General features: G+C 32.0%; 1 protein-coding gene across 4 annotated transcripts in view; it reads left to right on the top strand.

The window, feature by feature from the left end:
* Window positions 1–17,234, top strand: part of LOC127707482 (tyrosine-protein phosphatase non-receptor type 13-like) — a 99,482-nt gene that overhangs the window by 32,585 nt on the left and 49,663 nt on the right. For 3 of the 4 annotated variants that reach the window (XM_052212051.1, XM_052212050.1, XM_052212047.1), the window contains exons 8-9: window positions 3,085–3,495; window positions 8,477–8,497. In XM_052212051.1, coding sequence (XP_052068011.1) covers window positions 3,085–3,495; window positions 8,477–8,497 — 432 coding nt within the window. The remainder of the gene's footprint in view (window positions 1–3,084; window positions 3,496–8,476; window positions 8,498–17,234) is intronic. The other variant, XM_052212049.1, reaches the window with a different exon arrangement.

Below are 17,234 nucleotides of genomic sequence, written 5' to 3'. Positions count from 1 at the left end.
GGATGACATAATTTTATTGATTCCTTTTTTATACGACCGCAAAAATTAAAAATTTTTTGGTCGTATATTGGTATGACGTTGGCGTCGTCGTCGTCGTCGTCGTTGTCGTCGTCGTCGTCGTCCGGCGTCGTCTGGCGTCGTCCGAAGACACATTGGTTTTCGCACTCTAACTTTAGTTTAAGTGAATGGATCTCCATGAAATTTCACCATAAGGTTCAATACCACAAAAGGAAGGTTGGGATTGATTTTGGGGGTTATGGTACCAACAGTTAAGGAATTAGGGGCCAAAAATAAGCATTTTTGTGACTTTCAGACAATAACTTGTGTGTAAGTGTATGGATCTCTCTGACATTGTACCACAAGGTTCCATATCACTAAGGGAAGGCTGTAATTGATTTTGGGGGTAATTGCCTCAAAATTTTAGGAATTAGGGGCCAAAAAAGGGGCAAAAAACAAGCATTTTTCTAGTTTCATGACAATAACTTGTGTGTAAGTGTTTGGATATTTCTGAAATTGTACTACAAGGTTCCATATCACAAAGGGAAAGCTGGAATTGAGTTTGGGGGTAATTGCCCGAAACGTTTAGGAATTGGGGGCCAAAAAGGGGCCAAAAATAAGCATTTTTCTAGTTTCCAGACAATAACTTGTGTTCAAGTGTATGGATCTCTCTGAAATTGTACTGCAAGGTACCATACCACAAAGGGAAGGCTGGGATTGAGTTTGGGGGTGATGAATCATAAGGGGGTTCAAAAAATTTGGGGGGGGGGATTTTTTTTTTTTTTTTTTTCTTTTTTTCCTTTTTTTTTTCTTCTAAAATTTTCCATTTTAAGTTGGTTATTTCTGATTTATACTTAAAAGCAAATAATAATGATATGGAAGGAGATACACACCAAACAGGATGTGTAAATTATTATATAATAAGTATTGTGCAATAGCAAGAAATTTTCAATTGCACAGTATTGCACAATAGCAAGAAATCTTCAATTGCACAGTATTGCGCAATAGCAAGAAATCTTCAATTTAACAGTATTGCGCAATAGCAAGAAATATCCAATAGCACAATATTGCGCAATAGCAAGAAATTATCAATTGTACAGTATTGCACAATAGCAAGAAATATTCAATTGCACAGTATTGTGCAAAAGAAGATACTTCGTATAAATTGCTTATTTCTTGATCAATTTCAATGGGGTTTTATTCTTGAATTCTTGGGGTTCTTTAATATGCTGAATCTAACCGTGTATTAAGTTTTTGGATTTTGGGCCCCGTTTTTTAAATTGGTCCACATTGAGGTCCAAAGGGTCCAAAATTAAACTTTGTTTGATTTCATCAAAAATTGAATTGTTGGGGTTCTTTGATATGCCGAATCTAACCGTGTATTTAGATTTTTAATTTTGGGTCCCGTTTTTTAAATTTGTCTACATTAAGGTCCAAAGGGTCCAAAATTAAACTTAGTTTGATTTTAACAAAAATTGAATTCTTAGGGTTCTTTGATATGCTGAATCTAAACATGTGTTTAGATTTTTGATTATGGGCCCAGTTTTCAAATTGGTCCAAGTTGGGGTCCAAAATTAAACTTTGTTTGATTTCAACAAAAATTGAATATATGGGGTTCTTTGATATGCTGAATCTAAACATGTATTTAGATTTTAGATTTTTGGCCCAGTTTTCAAGTTGGTCCAAATTGGGGTCCAAAATTAAACTTTGTTTGATTTCAACAAAAATTGAATATATGGGGTTCTTTGATATGCTGAATCTTACCATGTATTTAGATTTTTTATTTGTGGGCCCTCTATCAAATTGGTTCATATTGAGGTCAAAAGGGTCCAAAATTAAACTTTGTTTGATTTCATCAAAAATTGAATTATTGGGGTTCTTTGATATGCCAAATCTAACCGTGTATTTAGATTTTTAATTTTGGGTCCTGTTTTTTAAATTGGTCTACATTAAGGTCCAAAGGGTCCAAAATTAAACTTAGTTTGATTTTAACAAAAATTGAATTTTTAGGGTTCTTTGATATGCTGAATCTAAAAATGTGTTTAGATTTTTGATTATGGGACCAGTTTTCAAGTTGGTCCAAGTTGGGGTCCAAAATTAAACTTTGTTTGATTTCAACAAAAATTGAATATATGGGGTTCTTTGATATGCTGAATCTAAACATGTATGTAGATTTTAGATTTTTGGCCCAGTTTTCAAGATGGTCCAAATTGGGGTCCAAAATAAAACTTTGTTTGATTTCAACAAAAATTGAATATATGGGGTTCTTTGATATGCTGAATCTTACCATGTATTTAGATTTTTTATTTGTGGGCCCGCTATCAAATTGGTTCATATTGAGGTCAAAAGGGTCCAAAATTAAACTTTGTTTGATTTCATCAAAAATTAAATTATTGGGGTTCTTTGATATGCCAAATCTAACTGTGTTTTTAGATTTTTAATTTAGGGTCCTGTTTTTTAAATTTGTCTACATTAAGGTCCAAAGGGTCCAAAATTAAACTTAGTTTGATTTTAACAAAAATTGAATTCTTCTGGTACTTTGATATGCTGAATCTAAACATGTGTTTAGATTTTTGATTATGGGACCAGTTTTTAAGTTTGTCCAAGTTGGGGTCCAAAATTAAACTTTGTTTGATTTCAACAAAAATTGAATATATGGGGTTCTTTGATATGCTGAATCTAACCATGTATTTTGATTTTGGACATTGGACCATAATAGGTAAATTAAAAAAATTGAAGTTCTTAGACCACATTCTTTCTGTGTCAGAAACCTATGCTGTGTCAAATATTTAATCACAATCCAAATTCAGAGCTGTATCAAGCTTGAATGTTGTGTCCATACTTGCCCCAACTGTTCAGGGTTCGACCTCTGCGGTCGTATCAAGCTGCGCCCAGCGAAGCATTTTATTAGGATATAAACTGCCTTCCTAGCGATTCAGCACTTTGATCTGTAATTAGCTAGCCTCATGCACTCTATTGCAGCATAATACCTTCTTGATTTCATTAGGTATTTTTGTATATTAAGTTCTTTTTATATAAGATGATATAAAATCAGCCGTAAGAATTATTGATTTTTCTTAATTTCAGAGAAACACCATAGAAACCACAAATCATCATCTGACACATACTTTGATGGACAGAGTGCATACCACCCATCATCTATGCAGACAGAAGTTTCACCAACAACTGGTCGTTCATATCATCTCTCTGACATAACTTTTTCTTCACATCAAAATAGTAATCAGAAAGCTAAACAAACTGAAGCAAAGAATCAAATTAAACCTAAGTCCAAATCATTTGCAACAGGAGAACACATGGGTCAGTCAGCATATGAGAAATACCTTAGAATAAAAGAAAGGCAGAAGAAGTTGAAAGTGTTGAGGCGTGGGCTGATTGGTGAAGACAGTGATGATGAGCAGCCAATCAGGGTGGCTGATAGATATGATCACATGACAGCAGATACAAGATCACTTATTTCAACAACATCATATCAGCAAGGTATAATGTTGTATCTGTGTCTTAAAATCTTGATTGTCCTTAATCCTATTAATTTTTTTGAAGACTTATCCTTAGAATGTTCTTGGTGTCAGTTTTTAGAGTTCAACTATTTTCTGTCTTACATAGAACGAAAAAAGGCATTTGGTTCTTTCTTACCTTTTTTTGTAAATTGGTTCATCACTCATTTAGGAAATGACCATATAAAATAAGGAGATGTGGTATGATTCCCAAATTGACAACAATCCACCAAAGTTCAAATGAAGTGGATGTATGCAATTATAGACAACCATACGTATGGCCTTCAACAATGAGAAAAACCCATACTGTATAGTCGGCTATAAAAGGCCCTGACATGAAAAATATGAAACATTTCAATTGTAAAAACTAACGGCCTAATTTATATCAGAACAATTATATTTTTTCTACCCCATTACATCTGTTCAAAAGTATTTGAAAGTATCATGTACTGGTTGTGTTGAAGAGAATTAATTTTGTTATATTGATTTTTTTTTTTTTTTAAACATCTTATCTCGGCATCTTGGCCCAACCTCCTGTTAGCTTCAGAAAGGCCAGGCATAATACAATCTACATGACCCCTTTCAGCGCTGAAGAGGACTAATTAACTGTGCATGTTATATAAACTTGATATACGATAAAAATCAGTGAGATTTTGATCATTATAACTATATTTTTTTTTTGAAAATAGCAATTTGCATGAATTTCTGAATACTTTTTAACATATTCATGGCTATATAAATATTTCATGCCATGTTTCAAGAAATGTTTCTATCATACAATGCATCGTTCTAACATCCAATAAACAAATACACGTCACTGTATTCCACCTGGCTCTACTGATAAGCAGGGAGCCAGAATCTCAAACTAAAATCATCTAAGCTTAATTACCTACCAAGAGATATTGTGTTGCATTTATTTTGATATACCCTCCTATTATTGTACTTGTTGAAATAGATAGGAATTTTATGTTTCTATCCAGTTTCATCTTCTGGTACATTTAACTTGAAATCAAAAAGGGAAATGTAAAAATTGTTAGAAACAATTATCTCTTAACAAATCATTGAGCTAACAAGAAGTTTCAGATACATATTTTGATGAATTGAAAATGTTAGAAACAATTATCTCTTCGCACTTTCACTTGCAAAAATAAAATCAATAACTCAATTTGAAAAATTATGAAGCTCAAGTTTTCTCTAAGCTATTAACCTGTTCATACCAAAATTATTCCTGAATATATAATATAACTTTATTCTCATCACCAAAAGCTTATGTACAATATTTAATGTAAGATATTTAATGTGACAGATACATAATGCCACAGGAACTTAGGCATTGAACAAGAGTTTTGTTTTTATTAGATAGGGATTGAAAAAAGAAACATTACAAAGCCTGTCCTGACTGATTTTCTAGCATTATATCAAGATGGCTTAAACAAATTAAAAAAAAATTCCAGTTAAATTATTGTATAATTGACTTATTCAACATTATACAAAAAGATATTCTGAATAAAGGTATTTTATAAAAATAAATTGTAAATTTATAAAGCAAATTTTTCACCTTTTTTACATTTCCCTTTTTGATTTCAAGTTAAATGTACCAGAAGATGAAACTGGATAGAAACATAAAATTCCTATCTATTTTCAATTCATCAAAATATGTATCTGAAACTTCAGTGAAAAAGTTATTTACTCAACCAGTCTAAATTTTCCCCTAGAATTTGGAAAGTCAATATTGGTTTGTATATATTTTCAACAGTAGAATAAACAAAAATATCATGTTTAAGACAGTCTTTTGTTATAACAAGCGTATTTTGCCAGTTATAAAAGTGACAAGTGAGGTAATTTCTGTAAAACCAAGCCCTAATTTCATACCCTATCATCAGAGTATTATTGATATACATAATCAGTTAAATGTCAAAAAGTTCTTTTTATCTTAAAATACAGGCCAACTTTCACAGGCTTTCATCTATAAAAATCACTTAAAAATTTAAAGTTTTCTAAAGTCAGTCAGCAAAATCTCATCGTTTATATGAAAACACATAGGTATGAAACTTATGATGCAATGAAATGAATGAAAAATTTATAGGTTTTGTTATAGACTTACCTTAAAAATCAATGCAGCTTTAAGCATGCATATGATGAAAAAAGATGACAACAAATAGGGAAGTTTGGAAAATTTTGTACAATGATAAAAATATACAAGAATTTTGTGTGCTTTGGAGATGCTGATCTCTTAACTTTTTGAGACCTTTTTCTGCTAAAAATTTGGAACCCAAAACCACAAATTTACAAATTTATCTATCTTAAGTTTGTGTATTTGATGTGATGTTATACATGTCTTCTCTGTACCTAAGCTTTTGGTGATGAGAATAAAGTTATATTATATATTCAGGAATAATTTTGGTATGAACAGGTTAATAGCTTAGAGAAAACTTGAGCTTCATAATTTTTCAAATTGAGTTATTGATTTTATTTTTGCAAGTGATTATTATATATGTTTATAGAGTATCAATGGTTTTTGAAACGAGAGTGTGTTTCTCAGCTACAATCTCATCGAAGGGCGACAGCCCTAAAATGAGATGTGGCCGAGAAACATCCTTGAGTTTGAAAGAGCATTGATAATCTGTTTATCGTTATTTTGTCTATGACGTTGTTAATTTTTACATTGACAACAGCACGTGCACTCTAAGTTTCTGACAATAATTTTCTATCTCGATTGAGTAGCATGATATGAAAAATTAGCACAAAAAAAGATCAAAGGAAAAATACACAATATAGCGATAAATATATATATATGTATGAAGAAAACAAATATCTTTGCAAAGAAATGTGTCCTGAATGTAAATTAACAGTGCATAGTTTGTATGCACGAAATGTAAGCATGTTAAAAGACTTTTACAATTTTATATGAAACCCCATGCATGGAATTTGATGAATTATCTAGATAAGCCCACTTTAACCCAAATTAAAAGAATCAGATCTTTTTTCCAAACACTGACTTCCACGTCAACAGGACATCCTTTTGTGAATGATAATCTGTTTTCTATTTTCTGGGAATAATTAGCATATCAGATTTCTTACTAAAATTGTCAACATTGACAGATTACACGAAGTAAACAATGACAATTGTTCAAAGCATTCAAAGTGAAATTTGAATAATCTCCGAAGATAACATCTTTTATGGAAGTGACTTTGCAGATGATTCTGTTTGTAATAGAAATAAGATCGCAAACAGGAATTGTTAAAATTAAGAAAATTGATTTCATTTGTCAGACATGCACTAAACTGGTGTTAACTATGTTTGTTACATTTCAATTACAATGTATCAGAAAAAAATCAGTTGTTTGCCTGATATTTAATGTGACAGATACATAATGCCACAGGAACTTAGGCATTGAACAAGAGTTTTGTTTTTATTAGATAGGGATTGAAAAAAGAAACATTACAAAGCCTGTCCTGACTGATTTTCTAGCATTATATCAAGATGGCTTAAACAAATTAAAAAAAAATTCCAGTTAAATTATTGTATAATTGACTTATTCAACATTATACAAAAAGATATTCTGAATAAAGGTATTTTATAAAAATAAATTGTAAATTTATAAAGCAAATTTTTAATTTTTACACATTGCAGTTACTTTTTTCAATATGGATTTTATTCTTTGAGTACATAAAATAATATATTTTGTTTTTTGCATTGTTACAAAAAGTAAGTTATGCATGTGTACACAAAATCATCATTTGGTCAGTCTAGAGGATCCTTCTTGGGGATTTCTAGAAATATAATTGTATACAATGGCAATATGGTGTTTTACACAAAGTAGATTTTTTTCATTTTTGCAGTTTGAAAATGAAATATTTAATTTGTATTTTCTTTTAAAAAGAATTCATATTTAAACATTCTCCTCAAGAAATTCTAGTATAAACATCAGCAACATTAATTGTCGTACAATTATATTTGTTTAATATCTGTACATTTATATTTTGATTCCCTCTATATCTCCAAATAGTTGTTTTGTTTTTTCTCCTGGCAGCTCCAATATAGAAATGTATTTTTATTTGGAATTCATTATCTTCATTTTTCCATAAATCCCTAATCCACCTCTTTTTCATAACTGTTATTTTTATTGCTGGTCAGTGGTTATAAAGCTATCAATGATTCTATTGATTAACCACAAAGTACTGCCCACATGTTCTTATCTTGTATCAGTCAGACAGTGCATTTGTTTATAAAACTGATTATCATCAAAACTCATTAACAGTGCAAGATATGTAAATAAATTTTTCTTCTGTGGTTTTGGAATATTAAGAAGTAATTTCTGATAAAATTTAGTTACTTTTGTATTGTGCTACCTTAAAAGAGCAACTATTGCATGTAAACTTATTTTGTCTGTCTTTATAACAAAGTATGGGCTGTAATTTCAGACCTGTTATGAAATCATAGCAGTTGATAAAAAATTTCCATGACAACTTACTTCTTCCTAAAATTTCATTAAAACGTTCAAAATCTTCGTTTAAATTATAATATTTTCAACCTAAGACAAAAATATTGTATTTATCAATTGAAGTATGTTGAACTAATTTCTTGAAACTCAGTACTATAACATTTATTGAAAAATGATGTTTTTGTCTTTTAATCCATAGTCTGATATTTAATTAATAGCGGGTTTACAAATTTTAATTATGCTGTTTGAAAAAGTTCAAAATATTAAAATGTACTTTTGTAACATCATGCCAGCAAATTTAATTGAAAAAAGATTTTAGGACCACCTCCTGGTGCGGGATTTTCTCGCTGCATTGAAGACCTATTGGTGGCCTTCGGCTGTTATCTGCTCTTTGGCCGGGTTGTTGTCTCTTTGACATATTCCCCATTTCCATTCTCAATTTTATTTTAAATTACAATGTATATTAAATGCATTTCAGCATGAAATATTTACAATTTAATTTTGATTAAATGTCTACAGGTCAAAACATCAAAAGAATAGGTACAATATAAGTAAACACATGGGAATGTGCACACTTTATATGGTTGCATAGTTCAAGCAAAATTACACTATTGTTTTTGTTTTATAAGTAATTTCTGATGTTATGGGTTACTATTTATTGTTGCTAATGAAGTTGTCAGTCACATGGGAGAATATACTGTCAATTTATTTTTTATAAAATCCTATTATTTCAAATTGCATGTAGTGAATCACAAAATTAATTTTTAGAGAATATAATTGAAAATATATAAATATTTTAAAATGAAATTATAGTAATTTTTTATATTTGCCATGTATGACAATTTTATTGCATATGTAGAATGCATGTATGATTCTTGCATAGAAAAAATGGAAAAAGTAAATTAGTACAAGCAAGCCACTCTTGATATGCTGTTTGGGTTATTGTGGCACTAATCAGGTTTATTGTTCTGCAAATGATCATCATGAAAAGGTATATGGTCTACTCATTTTGTGTTTCTGAATGTATCTAGAATGAAAAGGTTAACATCTACTGAACATTATATGACCTTCAAATATGAGCAAGGATCCATATTGCAATTAGCTATTAAAATTTAAGGCTTCTTATAAAAACACAATTGTTAAAAATTAAACAGGGCAAACCTTGGAAGAAATGAAAATGATGAATATTAGATAATGAAAATATACATGTATTTGTAATAACTGATAAAGAACTGTATAATTATAAGGCTCCTGGTTTTCAACAGGCACAACTGTATGTTGTGAGGTTAATCATGTCTGTGAGTTCTTTTCCCACATTGCACCCATTTTTTCACTGGGACAGTTGTTTAACAGAAAAAGGAACCAGTTCTATAAGAATGATGTTTATTGTTCTAAAATCATCAGATTGGTACTGATAGGCAACACTCTCTAAAGAAATAAAGACAAAAATGAAATACTCACAATTCGAAATCTAATGTGTGGTTGTGTAATATTGCTATTAGGTTAACATATACTTAATATTTGAATAAACCTTTTATATTGAAAGGATTACCAAAAGAAAGTTGTTAAATTAGGGGTGCCACAAAATTATAATACCCATGCTTTAAAAAAGTGGGGGTATACTGTTTTATTATACCCCCGCTTTAAAAAAGTGGGAGTATAATGTTTTTCCTCTGTCCGTCCGTCAGTCCATCCATCCGTCAGTCCATCGGTCAATCTGTCCGTCCGTTCCATGAATATTTTTGTTGCATCTTTCTCAGGAACTACAATACAAGGATTTCTAAAATTTGGTTTCAGGGTTTATTTAAGTCAGCTATAACGTGTGATGCGCTTTCAGATTCATCACTCAACAACTCTTGTTTACCGAACACTTGTATTATTTTACACATGATAGCCAAGTTGAAAATTTTCGTCACATTTTTCTCAAGAACTACAATACAAGGATTTCAGAAATTTGGTTTCAGGGTTTATATAAGTCATCTATACCGTGTGATGCGTTTTCAGATTCATCACTGAACAACTTCCTGTTTACTGAAATATTTGGGCGGGGGTATCATCAGTGAGCAGTAGCTCACAGTTTCACTTGTTTCATTTTACTATGCATGATGTATCACATCACTCAACTGTAAAATGTAACAAATATACCGTACTCAATAGCTATAATTTACTCAATAATGATTGTGATTTGTAGTGTACTAATAATTATAGTTTAATTGTTGCTTAGTTGACAACATCATCTGTGTAAACTACAACCCAGTTCACTGAAGTGTTGATGTCAACTTAGGGACATTTTATTTTTAACTTATTTAATTTTACAACTTTGCATACCATTAGTATTCACTTAAGGGACTCTGCAAATGCTTTGGTTCAGTCTTTTCATTATATTGATAATTATTTTGAGATAAGTTTGTAAACAAATTATAAGGGGCTTGACTTTCCATGCTTGTGGAGTTACTGAGTTAATTATATTTCTCCCATCTGATGTGTGGGGAAGGGTCTATGATTGGTCTTTCCTTTCAATAGAAAACAATTAACTAAAATCCAAAAGGGAAACTATTTTAATAGTTTTTTGTGCAGTCTAAAGTGGTTTGTTCTGTTTTAGCAATTAAAGGAAAAGTCAATGAGTAGCAATTTTGGACACACTCATTTTCAGCCCAACTCTGAAACAATGTCTAGAACTTGACACAATCCCAAAGTTGCATATAAAGCAAAAAATCATATCAAAACAATGAAATATTTTTCTGTCAGGAATCACTTTTGACTAAAAATGAAGTTACTGTACAAATTAAATAATATGTGGAAGAATAATGTACTTTTTCATTAGTCCCTATGGGATATAGGATCAAGTGTTTATGCATTCATTTTTAATAGGATTTTGGTCACACTTTGATTGGTCATATCTGATGAAGATAATTGGTTTCTAATCAGGTAAATTGAACTATAAAACATGTGTTAAAGTACAAAATATTTCTGGAGAGCTTATTTAGTTCAGAGGATGACAAATGTATCCTGCTTTGATTCCAGTAATTTTTTTGTCTCGCCTGCGAAGAAAGTCACAGAAGGCGAGAGATAGGCAGAAAACTTGAAAATTGTTGACACCTTAGCAGAAAACTAAACAATTGTTGACGCCGTAGCCGCAGCCATATTCTGAAAAGCAATCCCTATGTCTCGCTTTCTGCGACTTTCTTTGTAGGCGAGACATAGGGATTACTTTTCTGGCTGCGGCTATGGCGTCAACAATTGTTAAGTTTTCTGCTTTAGTTTGATAGAAACTACGTGTGATAGATCATTGATTTTTTGTATGAATATGCATTACTATCAGTAGATATCATTTTGACGACAATTTTGAGGCCCTGCCTCCTTGGCCATGGTCCAGTGACTTTGAATTAATAAGAAATTTTAAATGTTAAGTTTTCTGCTTAAGGTAGATGGGGTGTCTAAATTACAATCCATAGAATTTTTTAATAATTTGCCAAAATGTAGTTTATATCATGCTTTTTAAAAAAAAATAATAAAAAGAATGGGTCACGGGGCTTATTTTCATGCTACAGGTTGTGCAAAATTGACAGATTTTGTATAGATTATGCATGGAAAACCCAATTTTCTGCCATAAAACGAAAACTACACCATAGAATTTTGAGATAAAATATGAGAAGATAGCTCAAATATTATGCTTTCAGATAAGAAAAAGAAAAAATGGGGTCACCGGACCCGTTTTCTTGCTACATAATAAAATAGGTAAATTCCTAACACATTCTATTGTAAAAATAACTTTATCTGAATTGTCTGCCCTTACATTTGAGTTGCCTCCCCTTATGTGGCAAAGTTGGAAAAAATTGAATAAAACAAAAGTTTTCTGTTTTTTGTAAAATACAACCATAAATATGATAAAACATGTCATTTTCTGTATTGAAATGAAAATTCTTACACATGAATTACCTACTACTCTCAAAATTTGCACATTTTCTTAATGATCTAGACCGATTGTTTATAGTATTTCAAAATCCAAGATGGAGGAAGACACCCTATCTACCTTAAGTTAGATTGATAGGAACTACTTGTGATAGACCAATGATATTTTGTATGAAGTTGCATTACAATCAGTACATATCAGTTTGACGACAATTTTGAGGCCCTGGCCCCTAGGCCATGGTCCAGTGACATTGAATTACTTAGCCATTTTCAATGTTAAATTTTCTGTTTAAGATAGTTTGATAGGAACTACTTGTGATAGTTCAATGATATTTTGTAAGAAGTTGCATTAATATCATTACATATCAGTTTGATGACTATTTTTAAGCCCTGGCCTCTTGCCCATGGTCCAGTGACTTTGAATCAATTAGCAAATTTAAATATTAAGTTTTCTGCTTAAGTTAGATTGATAGGAACTACAGGTGATAGATCAATAATATTTTGTGTGAAGTTGCATTGCTATCAATACATATCATTTTGATGACTATTTTGAGGCCCTGCCCCCCTAGGCCATGGTTCAGTGACTTTCAATTAATTAGCAATTTTCAATGATAAGTTTTCTGCTTATGTTAGTTTGAGATGAACTACTTGCGATAGATCAATGATATTTTCTCTAACGTTGCATTACTATCAGTACATATCAGTTTGATGACTATTTCAAGGCCCTGCCCCCTAGGTCATGGTCCAGTGAATATCAATCAATTAACAATTTTCAATGTTAAGTTTTCTGATTAAGTTATAATTAGTCTGATAGGAACTACTTACAATAGACATATTTTCTATAAAGTTACATTGCTGTCTGTACATCTCAGTTTGTTAACCATTTCGATGCCCTACCCACTAGTTGGTCCAGCGACTTTAAATTAATTAGCAATGTTGCTGCCCATCAGATTGTCTTTTTCTGAATTTTATGCCGACAGGCGAGACATATCTCTGTGTCATCAGTTTATTTATCAAGTGCCTATGAAAAACATGATATATTTCTATGATTTAGAAAAATATTTTCACTGAAGAGAAAACAAAATACAATTGGACTTTTATTTAACAAAAGAAATGTTAAGTGGTTACCAGAAGAAAATACAAAAATAAAGAAATGGTCAAAGGAATAACCCCTAAGGGGTCATCCTTAATTGTCAACCATCTTCCAAACTATGCAAAAGACACATCTTTACAGACCCCCATTTCTCAAAAAGTATACATCATCCATTTTCAGAAGCTTGTACCAGAACAGAAATTATATTTACTTCATTCTGTTCACCAATATTGAGGTAAGAGATATTCCAGTTAAAATATCCTCCAAAACCTAGAACTCCAGAAATTAATAGATCATATTTAAAAGCCAACTGGATTTTGTTGATCCACTCCATAAATCCAGGACACTTCTTGAAAAAACCTGGACTGTTAAAAAAAATGGACTAAAAGAATTAATTAATTCACACATAGATATAAGAAGATGTGGTATGAGTGCCAATGAGACAACTCTCCATCCAAGTCACAATTTTTAAAAGTAAACCATTATAGGTCAAAGTATGACCTTCAACATGGAGCCTTGGCTCACACCGAACAGCAAGCATGTACTTTTTTTGCAATTATAAATATTTTTGAAAAGTGAATATTAGTGTAAGGATATAAAGATTGTATGAATCCATTTCATTTGAAATTTGTATTCTTATGTGTATAAATAGGGCTTTATTCCTTGACCTTATTGGAAATAAAAGCATTTTACAGGTTTATTTCTCTTTTGTTACTCACAATAATATGCTTAATAATAACTTTTTAGAACAATTACTCCCATCTCAAATAACTTTATTCCAAGCTTCAGTTCCACGTCTTACCGGAAACATTGTTTTCATTTTACATCATATTCATAGACAAAAACATGGTCACGCTATAATAAAAACCAATCCAATCACTAGAAAAAATAGGGACCCAGCCAGACACCTAGTACTGTAATATACATAAGGTTTGAGATCCATGTAAGTGTAGAGTGGACAGATGATCTGTATTTGAAAATGTCGATCTTTTTTCTCACCAGCCCCCCTAGTGGGTGTTTTGCACACTTTGGAAAATTGTTGACATTTATGGATGACCCCTTACTTGAAAGGTGAAAATGATCAGTCTATATGTGTGATAAATTATTTATATGCTGTGATTTATGGATTGAGGAAGTAGATTTTTTGGTTATATTGTTAAATCATTAATTATTCAGGCATGAACCCAGAGTACTCATCCTTTTTTAGCTCACCTGGCCCGAAGGGCCAAGTGAGCTTTTCTCATCACTTGGCGTCCGTCGTCCGTCGTCGTCGTCGTTAGCTTTTTACAAAAATCTTCTCCTCTAAAACCACTGGGCCAAATTTAACCAAACTTGGCCACAATCATTATTAGGGTATCTAGTTTAAAAAATGTGTCCGATGACCCCGCCAACCAATCAAGATGGCCGCCATGGCTAAAAATAGGACATAGGGGTAAAATGTAGATTTTGGCTTATATCTCTGAAACCAAAGCATTTAGAGTAAATCTGACATAGGGTAAAACTGATTATCAGGTCAAGTTCTATCTGCCCTGAAATTTTCAGACAAATCTGACAACCTGTTGTTGGGTTGCTGCCCCTGAATTGGTAATTTTAAGGAAATTTTGCAGTTTTTGGTTATTATCTTGAATATTGTTATAGATAGAGATAAACTGTAAACAGCAATAATGTTCAGCAAAGTAAGATCTACAAATAAGTCAACATGACCAAAATTGTCAGTCGACCCCTTTAGGAGTTATTGCCCTTAATAGTCAATTTTTAACAATTTTTCGTAAATTTTTGTAATCTTTTACAAAAATCTTCTTCTCTGAAACTACTGATACAAATTTAACCATACTTGGCCATAATCATTATTAGGGTATCTAGTTTAAAAAATTTGTCCGATGACCCCGCCTTCCAACCATCATGGCCGACTTGGTTAAAAATAGAACATAGGGGTAAAATGCAGTTTTTGGTTTATATCTCTGAAACTAAAGCATTTAGAGCAAATCTGACATGTTGCAAAAATGTTCATCAGATTGAGATTCATCTGCCCTGAAATTTTCAGACGAATCCGACAACCCGTTGTTGGGTTGCTGCCCCTGAGTTAGTAATTTTACAAAAATTTTGCAGTTTTTTGTTATTATCTTAGATATCATTATAATATCTAATATCTAATACTATTAATTATGATTTTAACCTTATTTTACATAATTTCCAAATCATCAGTAAATACAGGTGAGCGACACAGGCTCTTGAGAGCCTTTAGTTTTTTTTACATTGTATCATTATACGACCGCAAAAATTAAAAAACTTTTTGGTCGTATATTGGTATGACGTTGGCGTCGTCGTCGTCGTCCGAAGACACATTGGTTTTCGCACTCTAACTTTAGTTTAAGTGAATGGATCTCCATGAAATTTTACCATAAGGTTCAATACCACGATAGGAAGGTTGTGATTGATTTTGGGGGTTATGGTACCAACAGTTCAGGAATTAGGGGCCAAAAAGGGGCCAAAAATAAGCATTTTTGTAACTTCCAGACAATAACTTGTGTGTAAGTGTATGGATCTCTCTGACATTGTACCACAAGGTTCCATATCACAAAGGGAAGGCTGTAATTGATTTTGGGGGTAATTGCCTCAAAATTTTAGGAATTAGGGGCCAAAAAAGGGGCAAAAAACAAGCATTTTTCTAGTTTCATGACAATAACTTGTGTGTAAGTGTTTGGATATTTCTGAAATTGTACTACAAGGTTCCATATCACAAAGGGAAAGCTGGAATTGAGTTTGGGGGTAATTGCCCGAAACGTTTATTAATTGGGGGCCAAAAAGGGGCCAAAAATAAGCATTTTTCTAGTTTCCAGACAATAACTTGTGTTCAAGTGTATGGATCTCTCTGAAATTGTACTGCAAGGTACCATACCACAAAGGGAAGGCTGAGATTGAGTTTGGGGGTGATGAATCATAAGGGGGTTCAAAAAATTTTGGGGGGGGGATTTTTTTTTTCTTTTTTTTTTCTTTTTTTCCTTTTTTTTGTCTTTTAAAATTTTCCATTTTAAGTTGGTTATTTCTGATTTATATTTAAAAGCAAATAATAATGATATGGTAGGAGATACACACCAAACAGGATGTGTAAATTATTATATAATAAGTATTGTGCAATAGCAAGAAATTTTCAATTGCACAGTATTGCACAATAGCAAGAAATCTTCAATTGCACAGTATTGCGCAATAGCAAGAAATCTTCAATTGCACAGTATTGCGCAATAGCAAGAAATATCCAATAGCACAATATTGCGCAAAAGCAAGAAATTGTCAATTGTACAGTATTGCGCAATAGCAAGAAATAATCAATTGCACAGTATTGTGCAAAAGAAGATACTTCGTATAAATTGCTTATTTCTTGATCAATTTCAATGGGGTTTTATTCTTGAATTCTTGGGGTTCTTTAATATGCTGAATCTAACCGTGTATTAAGTTTTTGGATTTTGGGCCCCGTTTTTAAATTGGTCCACATTGAGGTCCAAAGGGTCCAAAATTTAACTTTGTTTGATTTCATCAAAAATTGAATTATTGGGGTTCTTTGATATGCCGAATCTAACAGTGTATTTAGATTCTTAATTTTTATACGACCACAAAAAAATTTTTGTGGTCGTATATTGGTATGACGTTGGCGTCGTCGTCGTCGTCGTCTGGCGTCGTCCGAAGACACATTGGTTTTCGCACTCTAACTTTAGTTTAAGTGAATGGATCTCTATGAAATTTTACCACAAGGTTCAATACCACAAAAGGAAGGTTGGGATTGATTTTGGGGGTTATGGTACTAACAGTAAAGGAATTAGGGGCCAAAAAGGGGCCAAAAATAAGCATTTTTGTAACTTCCAGACATAACTTGTGTGTTAGTGTATGGATCTCTCTGAAATTGTACTGCAAGGTACCATACCACAAAGGGAAGGCTGGGATTGATGATGGGGGTAATAGCCTCAATATTTTAGGAATTAGGGGCCAAAAAGGGGCAAAAAACAAGCATTTTTCTAGTTTCAGGACAATAACTTGTGTGTTAGTGTATGGATCTTTCTGAAATTGTACTACAAGGTTCCATATCACAAAGGGAAAGCTGGAATTGAGTTGGGGGGTGATGAATCATAAGGGGGTTCAAAAAATTTGGGGGGGGGGATTTTTTTTTTTTTTTCCTTTTTTTTTTCTTTTAAAATTTTCCATTTTAAGTTGGTTATTTCTGATTTATATTTAAAAGCAAATAATAATGATATGGTAGGAGGTACACACCAAACAGGA

This window comes from Mytilus californianus, unplaced genomic scaffold, assembly GCF_021869535.1.
Source record: "Mytilus californianus isolate M0D057914Y unplaced genomic scaffold, xbMytCali1.0.p SCAF_7, whole genome shotgun sequence".
NCBI lineage: Eukaryota > Metazoa > Mollusca > Bivalvia > Mytilida > Mytilidae > Mytilus > Mytilus californianus.
This window is presented reverse-complemented; position numbering and strand designations above follow the sequence as displayed.